Source organism: Chelonia mydas, chromosome 6, assembly GCF_015237465.2.
Source record: "Chelonia mydas isolate rCheMyd1 chromosome 6, rCheMyd1.pri.v2, whole genome shotgun sequence".
NCBI classification, from domain to species: Eukaryota; Metazoa; Chordata; order Testudines; family Cheloniidae; genus Chelonia; species Chelonia mydas.
The window spans coordinates 117474287-117500660 of NC_051246.2; the positions used below are offsets into that span (position 1 = coordinate 117474287).

General features: G+C 37.7%; 1 protein-coding gene across 6 annotated transcripts in view; it reads right to left on the reverse strand.

Moving 5' to 3' along the window:
• BRF1 (BRF1 RNA polymerase III transcription initiation factor subunit) overlaps positions 1 to 26374 on the reverse strand; it is a 229372-nt gene that overhangs the window by 134185 nt on the left and 68813 nt on the right. For 5 of the 6 annotated variants that reach the window (XM_043547875.1, XM_043547877.1, XM_037901089.2 and 2 more), the window contains one exon: positions 13928 to 13959. In XM_043547875.1, coding sequence (XP_043403810.1) covers positions 13928 to 13959 — 32 coding nt within the window. Of the gene's footprint in view, positions 1 to 13927; positions 13960 to 26374 lie in introns of those variants that run through there. The other variant, XM_043547878.1, reaches the window with a different exon arrangement.

The following is a 26374-nucleotide window of genomic DNA, read 5'->3' on the forward strand; positions in this document are numbered from 1 at the left end:
CATGAAGAAGATGCAGGCCTCCTGTTGATAAATATACTAATTCTGCATCAAAAGCTATTTTTAAAAAAAGTCATCCAATTTGAAGTGAACTTTCTTCATCAAAGTATTTTCAGGTCGTCTTCTCCCCTTGTTCAGGATGGGGAAGTGATAGGAGATTTTTCTGTACTTTAATTCTACTTGATTTTTTTTTTTAATTTAAGACCATTACAAGAATCTCCAAGGCTGTCAGTCATCTTCAAAGAGATCATTCAATCTATCACTCAAATATAGATGGGTATTATTTCACTTAGTATATTTAGTGGAATGTGTTGAATATCTCTCTTACACAACCTCTATATATGACCAACAGTGAGACAGGACTAGCAGGTAGATAGATAACTGTAGTGTTATCTGTAGGGCTATGGAGAAAGGATGGTACAATTTAAACCCAGAGAGGAAGGGACCAAAACTGAAATGTGTCCCTTGAATCAAGATTAGCCTTGATGGGTATCAAGGTACAGAAATATATATAGATACCCAATATCTAGCATTTCCTGTAGAATTTGATACTGTATGGTTTATTTCCTTTTTGTGAGCCATGAAGATAGAACAATTTTTACTAAAGCAAAACTATGCAATGTTTCCAGGGGTCTCTCGCTTCCATTGATTTGGGTTCTCTAAACGCACTGCAGTTTGTTTTGACAAACTACAACGTGAAAAAAATCTCTTAAATCTTCTTAGTAGTTTAAGCCTCTTAGTTGGCTGACCTGGAATTATATATCTTAAACCTCATAATTTAGAAATCTGACCTGCAAGAAGGATTTATTATACAAGTCAATAAAGTTACTCCATTAGAGCCAACCACATCATTTTTCCATCCCAAGCCTCACTGACTCACCCAGCTCTTTCATTTAGTCTAGAAAAAATACAAACCAACAGATGAAAATATTTATCATCTCCTGTTTTTTCTTTTTTGACAGAAGGCTCAAATACCTCCTTTTTGTCCCCATCTGACCACATAATTGCAGACAATACACTTAACACTCCTCCCCAGCAAATTTTCGATAAAAACATCAATTACAGAGTAAATAAATACCAATAGGCATAAAGACACAGTTTCCCAGGGTGAAGTCCTCCTAAGAGTCAAGGATTGCAGGGAGGGGGTCACATTAAGTTTTCAGCAGAGCCAAGTGCATAGTCAAATTGCTGTATCACTGATTCTATCATCCATTCCTGGGTCTAGCTAAAGTCTCCAGATCTAGGACCTACCTGAAAATCTAAATCTAACCTGCTTCTTACTTCACCCACATCACATACAGTATGACGACTGATCTCAAGGTGCAGAAAGCTTGTCCACACAAAACACTTACTAAACTCAAGTAGAAATTGTAGTTCAGGGAATTTCTGCTCTAAGATCCTAAGTGCAATCGTTTGCAGCGTTTGGTTACCATTGATTCAGAGAGGAAGTCAGAAAGCGCGGATGCTATCCAGTGGATTGTGTGTTATATTCTGGTTTTTCACAGAGCTCATACATTTTTAATGCTAGTGTAAAAGTCACAGAAAGAACAAGCAATAAAAAACTGGCTCTCTTGGCAAGCCAATACAGATACTTTTGGAATGATCAGATATTCACAGGTACTGGGGCATTTGTCCCTTTATATATATTGGAAATTAAAGAGCCCACAAGGCTAACCCAGCAATCAATAAAAGGCATGTATTACTGAAACGTGTCATTTAAGGACCTCTGGTCGTGATAATTTAAGAGGGCTCTTCCACATTTTTTTAATCTCTATTATTAGTCCAAGGTGGTGATATTACAGCTGAAATAATTTTTAAAATCTAGTTTCACATTCACCATTTCCATTTATTTATAATTTTTACATTTCACTCAACGTAGACAATTAAAACAATTCATTTACAGGTGTGTTTCACTTTCTGGTTCTCCTGCACTAGTACAATTTTTGTGAGGGTCTACAACCTTACAGGGAAATGTTTAAATCCCTTTTCTCCAATGCCTCTAGCTAAATTCCCCAAATTTAGAAACTAATAGCATTTCTATGTCTAAACCCCTAATTTTACAAGCATCTTAATTATGGTGACAGAAGAAAGATTATCCATTAAAAAAGATGCATCTAGTATGAGTTTCAATGGCCTTGTTATACTGCTCCCATTTGTCAGACAGCTTTAAGGCTGAACACTCCAAATCTAACTGATGTGGTCCCACTCCCTCTCTCAAAATCCATGAATCAAACTGGAAAAAAATAAATGGTATTCTCCTAAATTCTGCCCACACAAGATGCCATTCACAGTAGATTGTTCATGTTTGTACGCTTTGATCAGCCATACAATAGCTGTTTAAATTATCATTAGGCTTCAGAGTCACTGTCCCAGTCAGATGAGCAGTAGCACCTAATCCCTCTCTCAGAGACGTTTCAAGGTATCTACAGACTTAGGCAGAAATCACTGCAAAAGTTCACACTCAGTTCACATTTACAAGGTTCTCTTTACAACCATACAGACCAGACTCTACATTTTTAAAAAGTGAAATCTTACATTCTGCAGCACAAAAAAGGCATCTTTCAGCTAAAAACTATATGCTTGCCAAGCCACTATGAACTAATCCTTTTTATCCTTATTTTCTTAACAAGGACGATATTCTATCAAGATGTTCTTCCTTATCAACAACCTGCTGAATTATTCCTTAAGATATCGTATTTGAATATGAAGATTTAGTTTCACCTTTGTAGGGGATCCTCCTACCTGTAGAAGGACTAGTTAATATACTCTACATTTCAGATTCTATACTTCTCCAAAGGTGTGGACTTAATCAGTTCTCATTCTTCAGACCTCAGATGTTTTAAGGTGACACCTCATAGGAGAAAGGAAATCTTCTCACCCTTCAATTTTCTTTTCATTATTTCCTTTTTTCACATCATGTCTGAATGTCCACGTTCATAACAGTCCACATGTATATTTCAGCTTTTGAGGACAAGAACAGTGGTCTACTTACCACTGACAAGTGAGTTGAACAGGTCATCAATCTAAAGCATGCTACAGTTCAAAAAATCTCCACAGAAAGATATATGTAATCTGAAATTCACAAGGTTGTTAGATTCACTCCACCCCCTTGGAGGATGACAGCAGCTGACCAGAGTGCCTAAGACAAAAGGTGCCTAATCTTTGATCCAATAAATTAGATAAATTTATTTAACAATGGTGAATTTCCAGAGAGGCTCGTCAAGATCTAAGTAAGACAATCCAGAAAAATATTGAGTATACTGACAGTGGCCTAGGTTGTCTTCTTTTCAGAAGGACCAAGAACTGGACAGTCAGAATTCAAAGCATCTATGGATGCTTGCCTAAATAACAAAGGAAGCATGAAAAGAAAATGACTATTTAAGGATAGTATCTATTGTTTGGAGATGTACCTGAAGTTATTTGGTTCATTACTATTAACATTTATTGTACAGTGGGGCCTACGGACCACATCCAGGATGTCTAAATTAAATAGATCAATACACAAATTTGTACTGAGGTAATGGAAGCAAATTCAGTCAACCTGGATGTGTCATGAAATGAGTAAAAAGTATTAATATAGGAAGCCAGCAACTAAGTATTCTCTCCAAAGGTTTCAAGACTTAATATTAAATGTTTTGTTATCCAGATCAGTAGGTTGAAGCTTTTCATTCTTTGAACCATCACAGCCAGAATACTGTATTTAACCAAAGAAAGAAAAAAAGGACCACAAGATCACAATCTTATACCAATGAAAGCTTGCTGGTTTCTGATTCAAAGAATGACAGACATGAATCCACTTCTTTTTCAATCAGTCAAATCAAAATTCACTTAAGCGCCTTTTTTTCCCATCTTGTGCTGAAAAGCACTTCCTCAATCTAGGTCCTCAGAAGGAAGAATCTACTTCTGGATAATTCTGTTTGCTGTATTACTATTATTCTCTGGTCCTACAACAAAACCGTACGTCAAGACATAATACCACCTAAGCAAGGAGATAAAAGAATAATCATTCAAGGCCTGTATAAAGGAATCAGCCAGTCCACTTTTATATAAGTAAACAAACTTCTAGAGGAAATAGTAAGTAGTAGTAAAGATCCACATAAGAAGGAAAATATCACTTGAGAGAACAACCTTAAGAGAAAGAAGCAAGATTTTTTTTTTTTGAAGGTGGAAGCAAAAGACTGCAACAAACAGAATTACCAGTTACTGTACTAGTTTTCCCTTCTTGTACATACTCTTTCCCCACCTGACAACATATCTGACAGTAGGCAGTAACACACAGAGAGGACTTATATAATGAGAAGCACCATATAGCCATGTTAAAGAGAAGATTTTCACTACATAAAATCAGAGATCAAAGGTAAGGTAGAGAACTGCCAATACTACTCTGTCTGAAGACTGTTGTAACCACATCTCAAGATAGTGATGCTACGGTATAAAAGAGGGGGACCCAGGAACAGACTGGCATTTCCCATGATTAAAGGGACAGCCTTTTGATACATTGTGAGATCTCAAATCTAGCTGAGTAGTTCTCTCTGGATGAAAGGTAGGACAGGATCCTGAAACTTATGGGCAAACCCAAACTGTACAAAAAGTTAGGTCAAAGCTAGACAAGTTTCTCAACCCTTTAAACAACTAGACAATGGAAAAGAAAACAAAAGCCAGCAAGGCTACCTCAAAAGAAAACTGTACCTGTAAACAAAACAAGAAGAGAAACAAAATTCACTAAGTGAAAATACAAGCAGAGAAGGTTCTCAATCAAAGACCCCTGACATATCTACTTCACCAGTTAATGAATATGTAACCCTGTTGCTGGCTGATCAAATGATTAAAGAGGAGGAGAAAGAATAGCCTCACTCAAGTAGAAAAGCTGGTCAGAACATTTTTGATTAAACGTTTTAGTGTCAAAATATGCTGTTCTGTCAAAGGCAAAACATGTTGCAGAGATACACAGATTTCTTTGAAGTTGTGGACAGGAAGCCTTTCAGTTGGATTCTGGTCAAAGAAGATCCCGCCCTAAATTGAAAATGTGACCCTTCTCATCTGAAAACAGATATTTAGACAATTCCACTTAGCAAAAACCATCAATAGGTTTGTCAAGGTTCCTTGCCCACTCTGAAGTCTAGGGTACAGATGTGGGGATCTGCATGAAAGACCCCCTAAGCTTATTCTTACCAGCTTAGGTTAAAAACTTCCCCAAGGTACAAACTTTGCCTTGTCCTTGAACAGTATGCTGCCACCACCAAGCATTTTAAACAAAGAAGAGGGAAAGAGACCACTTGGAGACGTCTTCCCCCAAAATATTCCCCCAAGCCCTACACCCCCTTTCCTGGGGAAGGCTTGATAAGAATCCTCACCAATTGATACAGGTGAACACAGACCCAAACCCTTGGATCTTAAGAACAATGAAAAATCAATCAGGTTCTTAAAAGAAGAATTTTATTTAAAGAAAACTTAAAAGAATCACCTCTATAAAATCAGGATGGTAAATACCTTACAGGGTAATCAGATTCAAAACAGAGAATCCCTCTAGGCGAAACCTTAAGTTACAAAAAGACACAAAAACAGCAATATACATTCCCTCCAGCACAGCTTATTTTACAAACCATTAAACAAAAGAAAATCTAAAGCATTTTCTAGCTAGATTACTTACTAACTTTACAGGACTTGTAAGGCTTACACTCCTGATCTGTTCCTGGCAAAAGCATCACACAGACAGACAGACCCCTTTGTTCCCCCACCCCTCCAGATTTGAAAGTATCTTGTCCCCTCATTGGTCATTTTGGGTCAGGTGCCAGCAAGTTACCTTAGCTTCTTAATCCTTTACAAGTGAAAGGGTTTTGCCTCTGGCCAGGAGGGATTTTATAGCACTGTATACAGAAAGGTGGTTACGCTTCCCTTTATATTTATGACAAGGTTTTGTTCCAATACAGAACAAAAAACAAATTTCAAATGTCTGAAAGTTGTCGTGAAATGGAATTGAGCCATCCAGCTCTGCTTAGTAGATCAAATAAAGACAACAGAGCCCCAGTTCTGTACGAGTGCACGCCACAAGGGACAGTTGTGGATCCCTGTGGGTTGCCCAGCCTCAGGAGAAGTTAAAGTAGGTCCCCTCCAGTTATAACTTACTTACACCAACAGCATGAGGTCTGTAACAAACCTTATGCCAGAGGAAGGTACACTACTAAAAGTGCAGTTTCTTTGATTTCTAAGTGAAGAATGTGGGACCGTATCCACTGGTAGCCCTATAAAGGCATCAGAAGGCTTTGTGTCCTTATGGGCAAGTAGTACAACCCTTTGTGCTAAGAACTTGGACTTCAAAAAGCAGATGGTGTAGTCATATCATACGATGATGATGATAACACTCGTTCCATTAGTATCTCAGGAGGATGTTAAACAGCAGCTACTAAAGTTAGACATTTTTAAATCAGCAAGTCCAGATAACTTGCATCCAGGAGTTTTAGAAGAGCTGGCTGAAGAGCTTGCTAGACCATGAATGTTGATTTTTAGTAAGTCTTGGACCACTGGGGAAGTTCAAGAAGACTGGAAGAGAGAGATAATGTTGTACCAATATTTAAAAAGAGCAAAGAGGATGACCTGGATAATTATAGGCCTGTCAGTCTGACATCCATCCCAGCCAAGATAATGGAGGAGCTGATATGGGACTCAATAAAGAATTAAAGAAAGGTAATTACTAATGCCAATCAATATGGATTTATGGAAAATAAATCCTGTACAACTAACTTGATATCTTTTTTAAAATGAGATTACAAGTTTGTTTGATAAAGATTATAGTTTTGTTATAATATGCTTAGATTTCTGTACAACACACATCATCTTGATAAAAAACTAGAATATTAAATTAACCGTATTTTAATCCATATTAAATAGATTAAAAGTTGGATAACTCATAGGTCTCAAAATGTAAATGTAACAGGGAAATATTATTAAGGGGGTAGGTTTCTAGTGGGATCCCACACCAACTGGTTCTTGGTACTATGCTATTTAACCCTTTTATCAATGGACTGAAGAAAACATAAAACCATCATAGATAAAGCTTGCAGGTGACAAATTGAGTGAATAGTACATAATCAAGGAGACAGGTCACTGACACAGAGCAATCTGGGTGGCTTGGTAAGTTGGGTGCAGGATAGCAGAGAATGCAGGTCACACATACAGGATGGGAGATGTTATCCTGGGAAGCAGTGAATCTGTAAAAGATGGGGGAAGGGGGTTTACATAATCAGAATGCTCACTGCAACACTGACCAAAAGTAGAAGTTATTTTACCTCTGTATTTGGCACTGATGTGACCACTTCTGGAATGCTGTTTCCAGTACAGGTGTCCACAATTTTAAAAAGCTGCTGATAAATGGGAGAGGGTTCAGAGAAGAGCAACGAGAACGATTAAAGGAGAAGAAAACATACCCTATCGTGATAAACTCAAGATGATCAATCTATTTAGCTTAACTCAAAGAAGGTTACGGGGTGATTTGATTACAGTCTACAAGCACCTACATGGGGGGGAAAAATACTCGATAAGGGGCTCTTCAGACTGCCACAGAATGGTATAACATGATCCACTGGCTGGAAGTTGAAGCTAGACAAATTCATATTGGAAATAAGGTGTAAATTTGAGTGAGTGTAATTAACCATTGGAACATCACTGGCAATTTTTAAATCAAGATGTGGATGTTTTTCTGAAAGATCTGCTCTAGGAATTATTTGGGGGAAGTTCTATGGCCTGTGTTATACAGGAGGTCAGACTACATTATCACAATGATCCCTTTTGGCCTTGGAATCTATGAATTTATGGTTTCCCAAAGAACAAAAAGTGATCCATGAGCCCAAAACTTACATCCACATAGCCTTTCAAAAGGGTGAACCCAGGAGAGAGAGACTGGGCAACAGTTTAGGGAGGCAGAGCTGAGTCAGGAAAAAACTCATCTGCCTTCAAAAAGACATAGGTCCAGAGTCAGGGACTGAATCTTGAAAGGATGCCAACAATCTACAGCCCTCTCCCACAAAATGGAATATAATCACAGGCTCTGCAGACCTCAAAGCAGAACTATCTTCTACTTCCCTCCCTTCCTCCACCCCCACCTTAATATCTTCTCTCTTCCCATGTGCTTTTGTTTTTCCTCTTGGATCTTATCTTCCAAGAAGGATCTAGAGAAGAAGAAAAAATGATTAAATAAGTTACATTAAGGGGATGGAAGAATGAGACTGCACTTTATGCTTCCTGTTGAAAGAACAAAAGATGGAGGTAGAAGTGGATGGGGCTTGTTCCTTGACTTTTGGTTGATGTAATTTATCTTCTCTTTTCCTAGTAGTCAGAGGCATAATGGTTACTTTATTGATTTGCTGTAGGATGAAGAGAGGGACGATGATAGATATATTAAATAAACAAAATTGGATGGATGGATGGACTGTCCATCCTGAAGTATTAAGTAATTTACTCAATAATTTATATGAAGACACTCTACAAGATATTTTGCTTGGCAACATTCTTCAGAGAGAATCCAGATGCCATTCCACCTTCAGGAATTCCACAGGTCCATTGTACCACTAGGAATTATCAGAGAAAACTCAAGAAGGAAATTCTATGGGAGCATCCAAGATGTCATCCACTTAATATCTGCCATTGGCATGTCCTTAAGAGCTGGTTCAATGGTTTTAGAAAAGAAATCAATACAGTTCAAAAGGTCTTGCAATAACTCATTTTTGAGCCTTTCAAATTGTTGTTTTCTTTGACGCACAAAAATAGCAATTTTGTTTCATCAAGAAAAACTGACTTACCTTTCTAACAAGATCAGTATATAAAATCTAAAAAATGGCTTAACTATACAGGTTGACACTTTCTGCCTTAGGAATGTAATAAATGAAATTCTGATACTTTAATGTCATCAGTGTCTCAAAACTTGGGAATTTTAGCAGAGGTGTCCTTTGAAAGGTAAAAATTTCAAGGCCATGGCAAAGTACATGGATTTCCCTTTTTTCCCTGGGTACAGTTCATCAATCTTGCACTAAAGAGACCGATCTCAGATAGGCTGTGTTGGCAGCGTCTGTCTACCTGGAAATGTGGGACGTCAACCTGCCTTTTGGGAAGTCAATAAGAATTTTGCCATTGACTTCTGTGACAGTGAGAACAGGCTCTTAGCTTCAGCACATTCTTCTGCACCAAACAAGGAATTTTTTCATACACTGGTAGATTTTATTTCAGTGCAGTAAGTAGTATGACCCAAGTCAAAAATGTTTAATTTTTAAAAAATAAGTTCCAGAAATAATCAAAACAGGAGAGGAATCAAGTAGTAGTATATACTTTTGTGTAACAGATTTGTTTTTTCAACCAAACACAGGGAACCTAGAAGTTGGTATACATTTGAAATCAACATAAGAATGGCCATACTAGGTCAGACCAATGGTCCATCTAGCCCAGTATACTGTCTTCCGAGAGTAGCCAATGGCAGGTGCTTCAGAAGGAATGAACAGAACAGGCAACCATCAAGTGATCCACCTCTGTCATCCACTCCCAGTTTCTGGCAATCAGAAGCTAGGGACATCCAGAACATGAAGTTGCATCCCTGACCATCCTGGCTAATACCTACTGATGGACTTATCTTCCAAGAACATATTTAATTCTTTTTTGAACCCTATTATAGTTTTGGCCTTCACAATATCCCTGGCAACGAGTTCTACAGACAGACTATATGTTGCGTGAAGTACTTCCTTATGTTTCTTTTAATTCTGCTGCCTATTAATTTCATTGGGTGACCCCCCCGGTTCTTGTATTGTGTGAAGAGGTAAACAACACTTCAGTATTCACTTTCTTCACACCATTCATGGTTTTATAGACCTCTCTCATATCTCCCCTCTCTCAGTTGTCTCTTTTCCAAGCTGAAAAGTCCCAGTCTTTTTAAATCTCTCCTCATATGAAAGCTGTTCCATACCCCTAATCATTTTTGTTGCCCTTCTCTGTACCTTTTCTGCTTCTTATACATCTTTTTTGAGACGGGGCAGCCAGTGCTGCATGCAGTGTTCACGGTATGGGTGCACCATGGATTTATATAGTGACATGATGATATTTTCTACCTTATTATTTATCCCTTTCCTAATGGTTCCTAACATTCTCTTAGCTTTTTTGACTGCTGCAGCACATTGAGCAGATGTTTTCAGTGAACTATCCACAATGACTCCAAGCTCTCTTTCTTAAGTGGTAACAGCTAATTTAGATGCAATCATGTTGTATGTATAGTTGGGAATTGTGATTTCCAATGTGCATTACTTTGCATTTATCAGCATTGAATTTTATCTGCCATTTTGTTGCCCAATCACCCCGTTTTGCTAACTGTTCACAGTCAGCTTTGGACTTAAACCATCTTGAGTAATTTTGTATCATCTGCAAACTTTGCCACCTCACCGTTTACCCCTTTTTCCAGATCATTTATGAATACGTTGAATAGCACTGGTCTCCGTATATATCCCTGGGGGACACCACAATTTACCTCTCTGCATTTAGAAAAAGGACCAGTTTGGTTTCCTACCCTTTGGTTTCCTGTCTTTTAACTAGGGCTGCCAAATGATTTAAAAAGTAATTGCAATTAATCATGAGATTAAAAAAAAGTTGTGATTACTCAGTTTTAATCACATTGTTAATAATAGAATACCAATTGAAATGTATTATAAATATTTTTGGATCTCTTTCTACATTTTCAAATATATTGATTTCAATTACAACACAGAATACAAAGTGTACAGCGCTCACCTTACATTATTTTTTATTACAAATATTTATACTGTAAAAAGAAACAAAAGAAATAGTATTTTTCAATTCACCTCATACTGTAGTACGTAGCACGGTACTGTAGTGCAATATCTTTATCATGAAAGTGCAACTTACAAATGTAGAAGTTTTTTTAACTACACTCATAAACAAGACAATGTAAAACTTTAGTGCCTATACGTTGAAGCATGATGGGGCACACAAATGTTTAGCATATCTGGCACATAAATACCTTGCAATGCCGGCTACGACAGTTTCCGGTGACATTGTAAGTAAGAAGCGGGCAGCATTATCACTCATAAATGAAAACTTGTTTGTCTTAAATTGAAAAGTATTACTTTTGTTTATCTTTTTACAGTGCAAATATTTGTAATAAAAATAATATAAAGTGAGCTCTGTACACTTTGTAATCTGTGTTGTAATTGAAATCAATATACATTAAAATGTAGAAAAACATCAAAATATATTTATAATACATATCAACTGGTATTCTATTATTAACAGTATTAAAACTGCAATTAATTGTAACTTTTTTAAAATCTAGTTAATATGTTTTGCATTAATCGCAAGCAGTAGCTGCGATTGACAGCCCTACTTTTAACTAGTTACTGATCCATGAGAGGACCTTCCCTCTTGTCCCATGACTGCTTACTTAAGAGCCTTTGGTGAGGGACCTTGTCAAAGGCTTTTTGAAAGTCCAAGTACATGTTTGTTGGTCCCCTCAAAGAATTCTAACAGATTGATGAGTTATGATTTCCCTTTACAAAAGCCATGTTGACTCTTCCCCAACAAATCGTGTTCATCTATATGACTGATAATTCTGTTCTTTGTTATAGTTTCAACCGATTTAACTGGTACTGACTTAATGGCCTGTAATTGCCAGGATCACTCCTTGAGCCTTTTAAAAAATGTGTGTCATGTTAGCTCTCCTTCAGTCATCTGGTACGGAACCTGATTTAAGTGATAGGTTACATACCACAGTTAGTAGTTCTGCAATTTCATACTTTAATTCCGTCAGAACTCTTGGGTGAATACCATCTGGTCCTGATGACTTAAATTGATATGTTAAATAGTGTTCCAAAGCCTCCTTTATTGACATCTCAATCTGGGACAGTTCCTCAGATTTGTCTTCTAAAAAGAATGGCTCAGATGTGGGAACCTCCCTCACATCCTCTGCAGTGAAGATTGATGCATAGAATTTATTTAGCTTCTCCGCAATGGCCTTACCATCCTTGAGTGCTCCCTTAGCACCATGATCATCCAATGGCCCCACTGCTTGTTTTGCAGGCTTCCTGCTTCTGATGTACTTAAATTTTTTGCTGTTAGGTTTTGAGTCTTTGGCTAGTTGCTCTTCAGATTCTTTTTTGGCCTGTCTAATTCTACACTTGACGTGCCAGATTTTCTATTTTTCTCCATAGGATTTAACTTCCAATTTAAGGATACCCTTTTGCCTCTACCTGCTTTTTTTACTTTGTTGTTTAGCCATAGTGGCACTTTTTTGGTTCCCTTCCTATGTTTTTTAATTTGGGGTATACATTTAAATTGAGCCTCTATAGTGGTGTGTTTTAGACGTTTCCATGCAACTTGCAGGCATTTCAGTTTTGTGACTGTAGCTTTTCATTTCTGTTTAACTAGCTTCCTCATTTTTGTGTGGTTCCCATTTCTTTAGTTAAATGCCACTGTGGTGGGCTATTTTGGTATCCCCCCCCACACACACACACACAAGGATGATACATTTATTTATAGCATGGTCGTTATAACCGAGCAATTCAGTTACACTCACATCTTGGACCACATCTTCTGTACCATTTAGGACTAAATCAAGAATTGCCTCTCCCCTTGTGGGTCCCAGGACTAGCTGCTCCAAGAAGCAGTCATTTATGATGTGTTGAAACTTTAACTCTGCTTCTCATCCTGAGGTGACATGTACACTTAGTCAATACGAGGATAGTTGAAACCCCCCATTATTACTGAGTTTTCTATTTTCATAGCCTCTCTAATCTCCCTGAACATTTCACAGTCACCATCACTATCCTGGTGGCTGGCAGTATATTCCTACTGCTATAAATACATTCTGTTGTAATTACAAGTTTAAGGTACTAGCTACTACATCTTCTTCCCAAAAATGACTTTTATCCCCAACCCTACATTGCTTCAGTTTCCCCAACGAATGGCTTGAAGTCCTCAAATGTCCCTTCTTCCTCCTTTTTCTCATTAGATTATATAGAAAAAAATCTGGAAACAAATCTGCTCTACTGCCGTTAGAAAGCCAACCCTGTTGTATTTGCGGCATCTTCTGCAGATACAATACCTCTGATTACATTTGTTCCATCATCTTACTTCTCTTTCTATTTAGTAGTAATCTATGTAAGAAATCACTAGATCTCTAGGTTTGAAATGAAATAAACCTCCCACTCCTCCTCCCCACAGCGCGCGTGTGCACATGCGCACATGCACACACACACTCTCTCTCTCTCGTTATAACTAAGCACACTTAACCCATTCAAAGTTTGTAGCAGATTAGAAGAATGTTCATTATTTTAAGAATTAAAGATGCATTAGATTATTCTAATTCCATCAGATTCCTTTGTGTAATAAATAACCTTCAGAGGGATGCCATTTACAAAGACAGCTGCAAGGACAAAAATAACCTATACCATCCTACTTGTACTGTATGTAAAATAGATGTTTATGATATGGAGACACAGAATGTGTACATTACACACACACACACTCATTTAGAGCTCTATATCCAAAAGTGCTTTAAGTACACACAACTCAAAATAGATTTTACAAAAATATCACAGTATTTTACAGATCCATTTATACTTAAAAATTATTTCGGTCTTACCAGCTGTTTTAAAAATGTGTGAAATCTGACCTTGTGCCACTACAGTGACTTTGTGATCACTGGGGAAAGACTATACTAAACTGCTGATGTGTTATTTGTCAGGTTAAAAAAACCCAAGCACTTGATTTTTAATTTCACTGAATAATTACTCTGATTTATAAGCCCTATGATTTCCCTGCCCAGAATCTTTAAAGAAACAGATCATTAAGGTTTCCCAAATAGCACACATTAGTAGTTCTTCGCTTGTATTCATTTTTAAGGTTTAATATTTAAAAGATTAAACAACAACAGATACAATACCTGAAGAAGGTCACTGAGGTCAAGTAACATGTCTGTGAAAAAGTCAAGGAATATAAATGCATGTAAAATTTGATAATTTGATTAGCAACTTTATAAAAGGAGAAATAAAATCATTTACATGTGGCAGTGCAGGAATATGGATTAAGTAGTCTGATCCAGCATTCCTGCTAAAGAATCACATTGGTTTCAGCTCCTGAGTAAGCCCTGCCTACCCTCACTATGGGATACAAGGTGCCATTACAAACAAGGTTTATATGTATGAGAAGCATCTCTAAAAAGACAAGGAATCCCTTGAGTAACGAGCTAAGACTACATATACAGTATATTGTATTCTGGAAATCATCAAATGGCACAAAATAGAGACTTCATTTTCAAAATCTAATCTGTCACTTTTTTCTGTGCCAATTTAGGACCTGATCTCTCATTGTGCAGAAAAATCTGTGGGAAAGGACTAGGAAACTGCTAATTTCAGGGCATTTACACAGATGGGCAGCCCCTCTATGTTGTTGTATGAGACCTCCCCCATAGGCAGAGCTCACTTAAGAGCCATGCTGCCATCAGCTCCTTGACTATACAGACCCTGCCTCTTCATCTCTGAGCAAGATACAAAATATGTAACAGGACCCAAATTAATTTTGCTAGAATGTATATCCACTCACTCAGTCTGCTTCCATGCCAGAAGGACTGAGAGTCTTCCATGGGAAAGGAATATGGGTGCAGGAAGAGAATGTCATGTTGACTCCACTCTTCTCTCTAACAGTTTAGGGTCAGTATATCAGAATGTTCATTCCTTTCATCCTCACACCATACAGTGGAAGGGAGTTTGGGCCCAAAATGTTAGTTTGAAAATACTAGTAGTATTAAGAATGACTGCAGCAACTTAATTATTGCAATTTATTTAAGAAAAAAAACACATTCAGAACAAAACAGAAAGCTACTAGAGAGAATTTACTGAAGATTTTACTGAAACTGTTGAGTAAATTTACAAATGTTTTCTACTCTTACAGTACTTAAATAAAAGGAAAGAAACAGTAGGGGTAAAAACAAAGATAAAACAATATTCACAACCACCAAAACAATAACCACAAGTCTACCAAAAAGTCTATTTAATAAAAAAGTTTCTTTATACAAATATTTTAAGAACTTTAAATTTCCTTTGATAATTTTAGGCTATTTCACCTTAACAAGTGCCAAATGTTGTGTCAGCTTCAAAAACTTCTAGACTTTGATGCTTTTATCAAGGCTGTTTTTTCCTTAATTACATCTCTCTTTTAACCGAATAACAGACTAAATATGTTCTTAGCTAGCTGGTTTTAGTTTAACTACTGTAAAAATGTTCTTTTTTAGAGTAAACAAACAATTTAATAGAAAAAGCAACATGCATAACAAATCAATGAACATGGTAAAAACAACGGTAAGTAAGTTCACTATAGTTCAGTACATTGTAGTAATATAGGTTTTAGCCTGTTTTTATAAAGTATATTAAACTAATACTGAATATTAGAGACATATGGTGAGTGAGGTAGTATCTTTTATTGGCCAACTTCTGTGGGTGAGAAAGACAAGCTTCTGAGCTTACACAAAGCTCTTCTTCAGTACAGACATTTTTCTACATAACAGCTTTCTTTCGCTGGGGGGGGGGAAGAATTCTGGTAACTATCGGTTTATGCATAAACATTTGTACCACTTACACTCAGCACTTCTATCTCTATCTTATATTAAAACTATACAGACTCAACATTCCAAATTTGTTCTGCATGCATTTGACAAATTCAATATAAAATTCTACACATCTTATTGTTTTAGCACAAGCGAAGCTTCAATAATGTGGGAGAATAGTATGCCTGGGCATTCAATTATCTACAATCATATAGCTCGTATACAATTAGAAGTCAGCAAAATTCAAATTAGCTAAGAGACTGCTGACAGAAAAGATAACCTGCAAAAAATTAGAGCTTTTTAGTGAAAGACAGAAGTCCAAGCAAAGCAACTACTGAAATGATCACAATTGGACTGGTGTAAGCAAGAAGAACATAAGAATGGCCATATTGGGTCAGACCAGAGGTCCATCAAGCCCAATATACTGTATTCCGACAGTGGCCAATGCCAGATGCCCCAGAGAGAACGAACAGAACAGGTAATCATCAAATGATCCATCTCCTGTCGCTCATTCCCAGCTTCTGGCAAACAGAGAGAGGCTAGGGACACCATCCCTGACCATCCTAGCCAATAGCCACTGATGGACCTATCCTCCATCAATCAAAAAAAGGAAAAAAGTGTAAAAAAAAGACTTGAAAAATGGAAGTGCAGAGGAGCCATAACCACTGACAACTCTTCAAACACAGCCAGACTAGCATTTTATTCTTTCTTTGCCCAGCCCACCCCAACTCAGTAGACACAGCTGGTTTTTAAAACTTTTGCTGCCAAGTAGCCTTCCTGAGTGGAAGCTGCCTGTCAATCCAAATTGTATGGTGATTTTGTTTGCAAACAGGAAGTAGGAAGACACTCCAAAACTTGATTTATTTGGGACACAAATGTTTCATATCAAAGCTTTCAAAAGTGACACATGATTTTGAGTGCCTCAATTACTGGGTGCCCAATTTGACACACCTTAGAGGGGCTAGTTGTCAAAGTGCTGAGCAGTCATCCTCTGAAAACCAGTCCCTTTAGGGTGCCTCAGAAGTTGAATACACCCAAAATTGAAGAACTTAAAATTACTAGTCATTCTTGATCATTTAGAGATAAAAGGCTAGTGTACAAATATACTAAACCACCTAGGCTGCCTCTCCCCCTCAATTAATATATCTACTTATAACTTACTCTTGTTTAAGAGATTTTATTTTGAAATATAAAATAAAAAACAATTAATCACAAGTTTCATTACTTTAAAAAAAAACTTTTCAATTTCTAGAGAAAAATATTTAACACACTGCATACATTTAGAATACTTGATATATGTTGAGAAATTTACTTTCACTAGAGTTCAGGTACCGGTGATGCAATTCAGTACAATAATACAGCTGTTTTAACCACTTTGCTCCTTGGTGAAGTTGGTGCAAGTGAAGTTGGTTTAAGTGTCCACTGAAATTTAAGAAGAGATCACAGTAAAAAAGTGGAGTTTCTGGATCTCATATAAGTTAGCCTGCAGCAATCTCTCAGTGATTAGATGTGTGTTTGCCACAATGAAAGGAAGGGGAATGGGATATTTGAGTCATTCAGTTCCAATGGGTTGGCCTATGTTATGCATATGGTGAGAGCAATTATCAACAGGAAGTAGATGTAAAAACATGTTTTTAAGCTCATTTTTAGAGGGTGGAAAAGTTTGGGACAATGTGAAATACAACTGAAAAAAACATATGTTTTTAACAAACAATATAAATGTTTGCATCATTAAAGCTGACAGAAAACAACAGCACTTTCATGTAAGTACAAAGCTAGCACATGAAAAAGTTCTCAATAGGAAAGAAAGCTGTTAACATCAGAGATACTCATAAAATAGAAGATAACTAGGGCCTTACCAAAGTCCCAGCCATGAAAAACGCGTCACGGACCGTGAAATCTGGGGTTCCCCCATGAAATCTAGTCTTTTGTGTGCTTTTACCCTATGCTATACCAATTTCACAGGGAAGAGCAACCTTTCCCAAATTGGGGGTCCTGACCCAAAAGTGGTTAAAGCGGGGGTTGCAAGGTTATTTTAGAGGGGATTGTGGTATTGCCATCCTTACTTCTGCGCTTCCTTCAGAGCTGGGCAGCCGGACAGCAGGGGCTATTGATTGGGTGCCCAGCTCTGAAGGCAGCGCCCCGCCAGCAGCAGCGCAGAAGTAAGAGTGGTAATGCCATACTATGCCATCCTTACTTCTACGCTGCTGCCTTCAGTGCTGGGTGCCGGAGAGTGGCGGCTGCTGACTGAGGGCCCAGCTCTGCAGGCGGCAGCGCAGAAGTAAGGGTGACAACACCATACAGGGAACATTCAATGTTAGCTTTTACCAGGAAGCAAGACTGCCATTTGGCAAAGTTATTTATAGACACACATTCAAGATTGATCACACAAAATCTATTTAAAGGAAGAACCCCTAAACATAATGCAGTACACACACACACATCCTAGTTAAATGGTCTGAGTAAATCTACAAAAGCCAGGAAACTTTCATGTAAATTATCTCATGCTATTGTATCTAAAGTCTTTTGCAGCACATTGCCCTTAATGCTTAAACAACGTGAAAAATTAGGAACCGTATATGATGGTAAGAACAGAGTCAGCAGTTTGTTATTTGAATTTTCTGAATTTTGTAAGTTTCTCTCAAAACATTAAGATTTTAATCATTTTTATTGGCATTTTTCTTTTTTTACACAGTACTGTATTTTTTAGTATCAGATCCCTCAGTCGAAATTGCAATGTATCTTACTGAAAGAAAGGCATACCCTTAGAAAAGGGACTCACTCCAAAGGATGCATGGTTACAATTCATTCATTGAGAACATGTCAATAAATGGCAGGTAGTGACGGACTATCTTAGGTTCTTTGAAAAGATGGAGGATGGGGAATTTTTTTTTTTCCAAACACCAATAGCACAAACAGTAAATATGAAATCATCTTTGCATGAAACACTTCAGAATTGTGTTAATGCAAAAGAAAAAAAAAGTTACACTTACTAGAAAAACTGGATGAAATGCAATAAATGAACAGAAAAATTGATGAAAACTAAACTAATTTTCCCCCCAATTTTCAATCAACATAGAAGAGTATTATTTAAAAGTCAGTGCCAAGAGGCATTGTGATAGGCAGTGTGTGGAGACAGTCCCTACCTTTAAAAGTTTCCAGTCTGAACAGGCATGATAGACAAAGGCTGGGAGGGGAGAAAGACGCTCAGAGAGGTGAAGTGACCTGCCCCATGTAATACAGCAATTTAGGAGCAGAGTTGGAACTAAAACCCCGATCCCTCAGCTTCCAGTTCAGTAAGCTACCTACTAGACAATACTGCCTTCCAGTATTTTAGTGTAACTGGTGAATTTCTGGTTATGATTTATGATTTGGTGTTTTACAAACTGTCAAATTTTAAATAGCTTTTAGTTAAAATTCATTGACAGCAATTGTCAAAAAATACACATTCCCTCCTCCCCCGTACACTAAATTGCAGGATTACAAAAATACAACTTAATCCACACAAGTATTTTTTGGAAAATAAAATCTTAAAGATTTAGCAAAAAGATTAGTCCTGACTCTGAAATTCTGGGAGGAAAGTTTTCAAATACAGCTTCCACATTTGCAATTTTCCATATGCAAAAAAGTAAGTCTGCACACAGGTGTTGTCCTTGAGCATGCAAATCAACTTGATGTCTAACTACTCAACTTGTGAACATGAACGTCATTTGCACAAAACCCTAACTTTATGTCTGTGTAGGCAAATGCACATGAAAAACAGAACCTAATTGTTTTTTAGAAATAATCCTTTATTTCATATGGTTATATGCTGAAATACTTAACTATTAAAGGCGGAAAAGCACCATTACACAACTCCTGTCTAGGTTAACCATTTAGCTGAAGTAATTCCACTGATCTCAACAGATTTGCTGCCAGCATTTTTTCCTAAATATATAAGGAACATAAGAAAGATAAGGCAGGAAACACATTTCCTGAACAACATCCCTAACAATCTGGCAGGTCTTCTGATGGTGATCCTGTTCACAACACTGCATCCTTTGTTTCAGTAATTAACATTTAGTTAGTAGAGTTAATTCAAAATTATACAAGCATTTAATTAGGCCTATTAAAAAGGAGACAAATTTCCAGTCTACATTAATACACCAGCCACCCAAATGTATGTGACGGGAATACACAAAACATACTAAAATTCAGACTTTACAAAGTTAATGCTGTAAGCTTTTCTTAATCATCTTCATATTCATTCATCATTTAGGGTAAAATTTTCAAAGGACCCTAGTCCAGTTTGCTTTCAATGAGACTTAGGTACTTTGAAAACATTACCTTTAGAGAGGAAGACCTCAATAGAACAAAATCTAGAAGGCCTTACTCCTACTATCATGATAGTACAGATTATTTATAATAGCACAGTCAATTCATACTACTGTTTACAAAACAACAAAATATATTCCCTGTCCCAAAAAGCTTGTATTTACCACAGATGAGAAAGTCCAACCAAAACAAGAGGCTGCAGTTCAAGGAAGGGAAAGAGGAAAAATAACGGGTGAGAAAAACAAGGAATTATTCCCAGAAGGTCAGGTTTAAGGAGGAATATAAAAGAGGGGTTGGCAGACAAGAAGTGAGACATTGTTCCACTCACAGGGAGCAGAAGTATAAAAGGAGCGAAGCCAAGGATGCAGGAGACAAAAAAAGCAATACAGCATGAAGACTGGGAGAAGTGTAAAGAGTGAGGGGAGAGAAGGAAGGGAGTTCAAACTTGTAAGCAGGGATACAATTATGCAGTGTTCAAGGCGAGGATAACAAATTTGCTAATAATGGGCAAAGGACAAGAAATTAATGAAGATATTCAAGAAAGGGGTGAGAAAGACATGTGAAGAGCCAGAAGGAGAACAGCATTATAGCAGCAGAGTTCTGGATAGATTGGAGGAGAAAGAGGAAAAGGAAAGGGAAAGGTCCCTTTCTCCCTGTACCCAAAGATTACATAAAAGTTGAGAGCCCGTGAAAAGGAAGGATGAGGGAGCTGTCAACAGTGGTAGAGAAGAAAGATGAGGAGGAAAGATAAAATGCTTGGGTTTGGAGGTCAATTATTTTGGGACAGCAGTGGGACATCTAACAGGAAGTGCTGGAAAGATGTCTGGAAATGGAAAGCAGAGAGGAGGGTGGGGAGAAGTGGTTTTAGAAAACATGCAGGGCCATCCTTACCCATACACAAACTACACAGCTGTGTAGGGCACCAGGAAATTTGGGGCACCAAACTGCCCCAAATTTCCTGGTGTCCTACACAGCTGCGTGCTGCTCCAGCAGCCAGCCTGATCCCCCAGCCAGCTGAGCCGGCTAGGAAAACTGCCCCTGCTCCACCTCTTCCCCAAAGCCCCCACCCCTGCCCCACCCCCACTCCACTTCTTCCCCTGAGCTAAATCACGGGAGACTGCAGCAGGGGTCGGGCACGCCTTGCATCACCGGGCAGCAGGAAGTGGAGCAACCCAGTCCCAGCCCGTGCTGCCGGTGAGTGCTGGGGGGCGGTTCCCCCTTGCCCCAAACTCCAAATTATCCCCCAAGTTGAAATATCATTCTGGGGTGTATTAGCCTTTTTCACAACTGCATCTCATTGTTAGCTCATATTCAGTTTGTGACCCATTATAACCCCAGACCCTTTTCAGCAGTACTACTACATAGCCAGATATTCCCTATTCTGTAATTGTGCATTTGATTTTTCCTTCCTAAGTGTAGTACTTTGCACTTGTTTTACTGAATTTCATCTGGTTTATTCCAGACCATTTTTCTAATTTGTCAAGGTCATTTGAATTCTAATCCTGTCCTCCAAAGTGCTTGCAACCCCTCCCAGCTTGGTGTCATCTGCAAATTTTATAAACATACTCTGCACTCCATTATCCAAGTCATTAATGAAAATATTGACGAGCAGCAGACTCAGGACAGACCCCTGCAGGATCCCATTAAATACATCCTCTCATCTTGACAGAAAACTATTGATAACTACTCTTTTTCAACCAGTTGTGCAGCCACTTTACAGTAGTTCCATCTAGACCACATTTCCCTAGTTTGCTTATGAGATGGTCAGGTGGGGCTGTGTTAAAAGCTTTACTCAAATCAATAATACACCACTCCAGAAATTTCCCCATACTAGAGGCCTCATTCCCAAAAATGACAGCATCACTGAAGAAATTTATGTCATTTTTGTTGTTGTTAGATTGACGACTTTGTGGTGATTTTTGTTGGACAGAACAACATTCAAAATTGAGAAGTTTCTTGTATTAAAAGGCCCACCGTGATTGCATCAATAAATTTCCAGAGTCTAGCACAATGAGAAGATGCAAACTGTCAGTCACTTTGTTACAAGCATCTCTATATTAAATGCATGTATGTATATATAAGCACATACCTTTTTAATTATTTGAATTTGGTAATTGTCAAGAAGTGCCAAAAGCAAGTCCTTTATCCGGAGGATGGGTAGTAGAAGGGCACAACATTCCACCAACATATTTCAAATTGACCTGAAGACCCCATCTCTCGGGGTAAGAGTTAAGTCTCCATGTTCAATCAAATCTGAGAGACCTCTGTTGAGGCTGAAACTGCCAACCAGAGTGGCCAACACTCCACTAGGAGCTGGAATGATCAACCCTTTCAACTCAGGTAACCAAACTTTTAGTTAACACTCTCTTATGTCATAATCAAAACAGGTGTTCTGGTTAAAGGCTCCATTATATCAATACCAATCCCCGCAGCCATCTACCATTCTTTCTTATGGAAATAGCATGGTGCTGAAAAGTTGGTTGCTTAAAAACTGTATGTTAGCAACACTCATAACTTAATACAATATGCCATTTTCACCCTTGTTGAGATTTTCAGAGCAGCCCAAAGGATTTAGTCATATCTTTCATCAAAATTCACAGATGTGTGGCTAAATTCCTGCACTGCTTAGAAAATCTCAGATCATGCCTAATGGTTCAGAAGTGCTTACACTAAATATAAAATTTTATTCTATACAAGAACAGTCATATTCTGCACTAATGCATGAAAATTAACTTTGACATTCCCTCCCTTACTATAGTGTCACAGCTCCCACAACTTCATACATTCAAGGTGTTCAGTGTCATCAACTGTTTGGAGTAAAACTTTACAACAGCTACTAAAACCAACTGTGATGTACCGAGGTAGCACAAGTAATTCAAACATGACGAAAGCATGAGAAAAATTCCCAAGAAACTTTGTTGGCAGTACTGTACCTGTAATAATACCCTTTGAAAAAAATGAGGATGTCTAGCAATTGTTCTAAAACATTAATGTTCATTAAGAAAATGAATGTGAAAGCACTGATCCTGGTAACTACATAATTAGGGTCTAATGCCACATCTATCTTTTTGCAGAAATGTACAGTAATTAGTTAATATACTTATAAAAATATTAAGATTTAGATCTGTGCATGTGCGTGTGTAAAATATACATAGTGTAAAATATATACAGTGTATATATATTTTACACACACAGGCATATATATTAATATTTTTATTACTTTATACAGTTATATTATCTATATTGGAAATACATTATGGTGCATGAGTTTGTTATGCTCACATTACTCACAAATGGCAAAAATCACAAGTGGAAGTTAAAGGTTTTCTCAAACGTGTGCTACTAAGATCTTTACCATACTGAAGCATCATAGATTCATAGATACTAAGGTCAGAAGGGACCATTATGATCATCTAGTCTGACCTCCTGCACAACGCAGGCCACAGAATTTCACCCACCCACTCCTGCGAAAAACCTCTCACCTATGTCTGAGCTATTGAAGTCCTCAAATCGTGGTTTAAAGACTTCAAGGAGCAGAGAATCCTCCAGCAAGTGACCTGTGCCCCATGCTACAGAAGAAGGCGAAAAACCTCCAGGGCCTCTTCCAATCTGCCCTGGAGGAAAATTCCTTCCCCACCCCAAATATGGCGATCAGCTGAACCCTGAGCATATGGGCAAGATTCATCAGCCAGATACTACAGAAAATTCTTTCCTGGGTAACTCAGATCCCACCCTATCTAACATCCCATCACAGGCCATTAGGCCTATTTACCATGAATATTTAATTACCAAAATCATGTTATCCCATCATACCATCTCCTCCATAAACTTATCGAGTTTAATCTTAAAGCCAGATAGGTCTTTTGCCCCCACTGCTTCCCTTGGAAGGCTATTCCAAAACTTCACTCCTCTGATGGTTAGAAACCTTCATCTAATTTCAAGTCTAAACTTCCTGGTGGCCAGTTTAAAACCATTTGTTCTTGTGTCCACATTGGTACTGAGCTTAAATAATTCCTCTCCCTCTCAGGTATTTATCCCTCTGATATATTATAGAGAGCAATCATATCTCCCCTCTACCTTCTTTTAGTTAGGCTAAACAAGCCAAGCTCCTTGAGTCTCCTTTCATAAGACAAGTTTTCCATTCCTCGGATCATCCTAGTAGCCCTTCTCTGTACCTGTTCCAGTTTGAATTCATCCTTCTTAAACATGGGAGACCAGAACTGCACACAGTATTCCAGGTGAGGTCTCACCAGTGCCTTGTATAACAGTACTAAAACCTCCTTATCCCTGCTGGAAATACCTCTCCTGATGCATCCCAAGACCACATTAGCTTTTTTCACAGCCATATCACATTGGCAGCTCATAGTCATCCTATGATCAACCAACACTCCAAGCTTCTTCTCCTCCTCTGTTACTTCTAATTGATGTGTCCCCAGCTTATAACTAAAATTCTTATTAATCCCTAAATGCATAACCTTACACTTCTCACTATTAAATTTCATCCTATTACTATTACTCCAGTTTACAAGGTCATCCAGATCCTCCTGTATGATATCCCAGTCCTTCTCTAACTTGGCAATAACTCCCAGCTTTGTATCATCCACAAACTTTATTAGCACACTCCCACTTTTTGTGCGGAGGTCAGTAATAAAAAGATTAAATAAGATTGGTCCCAAAACTGATCCTTGAGGAACTCCACTGGTAACCTCCCTCCAGCCTGACAGTTCACCTTTCAGTAGGACCCGTTGTAGTCTCCCCTTTAACCAAGTCCTTATCCACCTTTCAATTTTCATATTGATCCCCATCTTTTCCAATTTAACTAATAATTCCCCATGTGGCACGGTATCAAACACCCTACTGAAATCTAGGTAAATTAGATCCACTGCGTTTCCTTTGTCTAAAAAATCTGTTACTTTCTCAAAGAAGGAGATCAGATTGGTTTGGCACGATCTACCTTTTGTAAAACCATGTTGTATTTTGTCCCATTTACCATTGACTTCAATATCCTTAACTACTTTCTCCTTCAAAAATTTTTCCAAGACCTTGCACACTACAATGAATATGCAATGTGTTATAGAGAAAGTGTTAGGAATATTTTAGAGAGTGTTTGTTTGGTTATTTTGTTGGGGGTTTTTTTATGTATTTGGATTATTTTTGTATCTTTTGCCTTTGAAGCCATGTGTCTTAATTACCATGTGTCCAACTGCACAGGTCTGAAAGAAACTAAAAAGAAACCCTATAATAGTCCATGTGGTTATAATGTCATGTAACTCAGTACAGAATTTTGCTCAGTTGTTGAAAAAATGCAAGGCTGGGTCAAGAGCAACACCCCAAATGGAAGAAATCCACACTGTATGTTGGACCTCTCATTTAAAGTAAATCAGTCCTAGTTTTCACCCCCAATTATCCAAAATACCTGACTAAGAAGGCAGTATGACAAACTTTAATTTCTTTATTCAATAGTGGACTGTATTCAATTTTGCTCCTATTTGTTCTACAATGACTTACTATCTGAAAGTTCTCGGTGTTTGAAAAGGTTCAGGAAGTGTCAGTTTTAGATGCTACCACATTTATCAGTGACTCATCTTCAGGAAGTATTCCGAAATGAGTAATGGAATGCCACTCTTTTTATTACGAGAGTGTGTAAACATCCCACTGAAGATACAAAAGCTTTCATTAAGTAATTTGTTGCAATTCTTCTACACTTGTCACAGACTTTACTATCTGTTGATATTATTTTCAATATTTACTGCACTTCAATTGGAAAGCACAAAACATTCCAATATAATGCAGCATGGCATCAGCTGGTGAACAGCACAATAAAGCTAGGTTTCAGAGTAATGTGTATAAAAAGATCTTCTACACTTTCCACAGTATGCATCCGATGAAGTGAGCTGTAGCTCACGAAAGCTTATGCTCAAATAAATTGGTTAGTCTCTAAGGTGCCACAAGTACTCCTTTTCTTTTTACAATAAAGGTAATCTACTTGCAAATACTGTAGTATCTGTCAAGTTTTTAAAGAGCAACAATTTCCATTAAATGGTTTTAATCAAGATGGAAGATAAAGAATATCTCCTTGAAGTTTCATTTTTAAACTTTTATCCCTGAGTTACCTTTTTTAATCCTCTAAAGATGCCAAATACTTATGTCTCTCTTACAGCACAGAAACAGCTCTTTCATAATCAGTTTTTAATGCACTGTAAACTTATCTCAGCTGCTGAAATTCTTCATGAGAAAAATCAGGAAGAATGTACATATCTGCCACTGGGGAAATAAAGCTACCAGTGACAAGTGGGAAAGATCTAGTCAGGCACCTTTTACACAGTGTTGCAGTACTTTTATTGTGACCAGGTATTGTAATTTCAAGTAGCCTTCTAAAGTACACTGATTGCAATCTGTTAAATACGGCTATACTCTGAAAAGTGACTAACAGTACTGTAGGTTCATGTTTACAGCATCTCACTGATTCTATGT